The sequence below is a fragment of the Heloderma suspectum genome, chromosome 3, assembly GCF_057233095.1.
Source record: "Heloderma suspectum isolate Gila_16-S chromosome 3, 16-S_ref, whole genome shotgun sequence".
In the NCBI taxonomy this organism is placed as follows: Eukaryota; Metazoa; Chordata; class Lepidosauria; order Squamata; family Helodermatidae; genus Heloderma; species Heloderma suspectum.
Genome location: NC_139460.1, coordinates 48,151,474 through 48,154,705, shown reverse-complemented (window position 1 = coordinate 48,154,705; position 3,232 = coordinate 48,151,474). Strand labels below are relative to the sequence as shown.

Here is a 3,232-nt window from a genome sequence, read left to right as displayed (position 1 = left end):
GCTACTCTTAGTACAAAGAAAAAATGTTGGTTTAAAAAAACCCACACTGCTTGTTTCTTTCACATTTCCCAAAAGATTATTCGAAAGGGGCTTCCCAAACCATCTTACAGATTTCTAAAACATGGTCATCTTTCATAAAGTTTGAAAAGTCACAGCAGCCTTCGAAGAGGCAAATGGTGAGGGATAAACTATGGAACAGAGTGTCGTTCTGATTGTAAATGTTACATCTATTTTTTTTCATTAAAAGAAACATAACAGATAACATTTGTAGTGACTTGTAGACTGATTTTATTCTAGAAATTAGAAGATAGCTATCATGAGAGATATGTGGGACTGAGATAAATATATAGTGCTGACTAATCTCTCAACAATTTATCTGAATTCAATAGATTATCCATGTCTTTGAGTCGCTAGTTCTTTCTTTCTTTTTAATGATGTATATTTTTTATTTGTCCTAAGAAACTTCATTTTCATTTCCAGTCTTTTTGTACTATCTTCACAAAAATGAGAATGAGATTTACAAAGAGGAATGTGCACATACATTTTATTTTATATATGTATTTGTTTCTTTTTAAAAAATGGAAAAACACTCCATCTCCATAGGATTTATAATAACATGACTACAGTAAAATAGTATTTACATTTAATTTTGTTGGGGGGAAAGGGTTGGACACACGAATCAGAAAAACTAACAAATAGATTTTGAAGGAATCTAGAGTTGTTCAGAATTTTAACATTAAGAGAAAAAGAGGAGGAATTTAACAAAGAAATTATGCATTCTAGATTAATAAGCATTTATAAGTTTTTATTACAAACCTTTCACAGAATTAAAAGGTCTAGGTCAAAATCAGCTTTGTTGTTCTGTAGCTTGAAATAATTTCTAAGGTCTTCCATTATTTTGTCTCTTATTAGTTTCTAACACGGCTTGGTATAATTACCAAATAACCTTCAGGAATCGGTGTAGTTATAATTATAGAGTATATTCCAATTAAACACTGTAATTAGGTTCATAATTAAAGGTAAGTAACATGCCATTTCCATGCAGATCAAAATACTATCATATTACAGTCAATTCACTTGAGTTTTCCTTGTAAGCCTTTCTTCTAATTTTCTCACATTTCCACCCCATTCCCACTGTTTTTACTCCCCTCTGTCTTTACTTGGAGGCAATGGATTCTTCAGAATGATGACTCTTTTCAGGATGACACTGACCTCCTCCTCTTCCTGGAACCATCTTCCCCATGGACAAATGCATTCAAGGAGTAGCTAATGTGAGTATCCGAGTTGTAAGAACTGCTTCCAAGGTTGTTGGCCTTCATGCATGGAAGAATACATTGCACCATGGCCCTACGGATATAGTCATCAAAGAAATAGTAGATGAAAGGGTTTGTGCAGCTGTTGGCAAATGCAAATGGGCCACTCAGTTGCATGCCTAGATAGGCAACTTTGTAGGGAAGACAGAAAGGTGGCTTCAGTTCCTGGATGCCAGACATCAGAGATAGAAACTTAAAAACATTGAAAGGAGCCCATGAGAAAACAAAAACAATAACTACAATGAAGACAATTTTTATGGATTTCCTCAGCTTCCCAGATATCTGATAATGCAGACAGAGTTTCTTGGTGATGGAGCAATAAAATGTTAAGATACTGAACAGAGGGGCAAAGAAGGCAACAATGAGCATCAGCAGTGACCCAATCCGGTGAGAGGATGTGGCTTCCTTGTCCATGCAATATGCTTCGTCATTGTATCTCCTCAGCTCTCTGGACAGAAGGGTTGGCAATCCTAGCAGGCAGGATAGAATCCAGACGCAGACACAAAGAGTGATGGAGTATCGCTTTGTTCTGATCCTCCTGGCTACTAATGGGTACATGATGGCCAGGTACCGATCAATACTCATGCAAGTAAGAAGGAAGATACTGCAGTACATGTTGACTGAGATTATGTAAGAACTGCCTTTGCAGAGAAAAGAGCCAGATCTCCAAAGCCCAGAGTATATCTCCTTATCCACCCAAAAGGGCAATGTGATAAGAAAAATAAAATCAGAAACTGCCAAGTTGACAATGAAGATATCAATTACCCTCTGAACACGCCGATTGAAGATTAGGGCTCCTATCACAAGGGCATTGCCAGAAATCCCCACCAGGAATACAGTGGCATATAGAACAGGCAGGAAAATATCCTTGTAAGGCAGCTCTATGGCTGAGCAATTGTCTTCAGGGGCATCTGTGCCATAGAAATAGTCATCGGTGGGAGTTGGTCTCTCCATCTCAGAAATGATTTATCAATCAGTCTGTGAAAGTTTCTTCACTGTTACGTAGTATTTATGCTACAGGAAATAGGTCTGGTCTTTCTTACAGTTTCTTCCATATAATTTTTTTTCAGAGACACTAATGTTGTAACCACATATCAATTTCTGACTAGGTATTTAAATATCTAGCACAGAATGGGAGGGCCTGGTTTGATTTGACCAATCAGCTTCTTTTCTATATGCTTAGTCAAACTTACCTTCAGGGTGCATTTGACAATAAACTATGGTTCATTTCCTGAAACTTTGCAAAGTGTTTAGTTTGTACATGTAGGATGTTATTACATCTTACATTTTTGCCATTATTGATGGTTATTAGAAGTAAGGAAGAAGCAGTGACTTCAGTTCTTCAGGCAGGCTGTTGTTACTTAAATAACGGTTAACTTGTCCAATCAATTTTTCTAAACTGGGGAGAGTTTCACTCCCACCAGCTTTACCAATGGGCATTTTGCTGTTACTGTTCTTAGAACGAATGTCCAACACAAGACAGGCTTGTCAAATGCCTTCTCAATTCTTACAGCAGCAACTTCTTAACTTCAGTCTGACATTTAATGTTAGGTTTTATTCTGTAATGCTCTTAAAACAGCATCCAGAGGGGAAGCTATGTTAGTCTTGTTATGGCATCAACTGTCTTTTTTTCTTTTTAAATTTTCATTCTATTTTTAATCTTTATAAATGAAATAAACAGTAGCAACAACCCAATCATTATCTACAGTTTCCAACAATACAGTATTCTTAAGAGGACACAGCAATGACAAGAGAAGGGGGGGGGAGAAAGAAAAAAGACACAGGGGGAAGAAAGCCAAAGGGGAAAAGAAAAAAATATTAAAAAGTTAGTTCAAGGAATTAAATTTAAACTTCATTACACACAGACTTCAAGTATCATTCTACTTAAAAATTATACCTATATCATTGCCATTATTACA

At 36.3% G+C, this 3,232-nt stretch overlaps 1 protein-coding gene across 1 annotated transcript; it reads right to left on the bottom strand.

The window, feature by feature from the left end:
- Nucleotides 1-525: 525 nt before the first annotated feature.
- Nucleotides 526-2,289, bottom strand: GPR15 (G protein-coupled receptor 15). Its single transcript, XM_084841680.1, has one exon. The coding sequence runs from the start codon at nucleotides 2,265-2,267 to the stop codon at nucleotides 1,197-1,199; it is 1,071 nt and encodes a 356-aa protein (XP_084697806.1). The 5' UTR covers nucleotides 2,268-2,289; the 3' UTR covers nucleotides 526-1,196.
- Nucleotides 2,290-3,232: the final 943 nt, after the last annotated feature.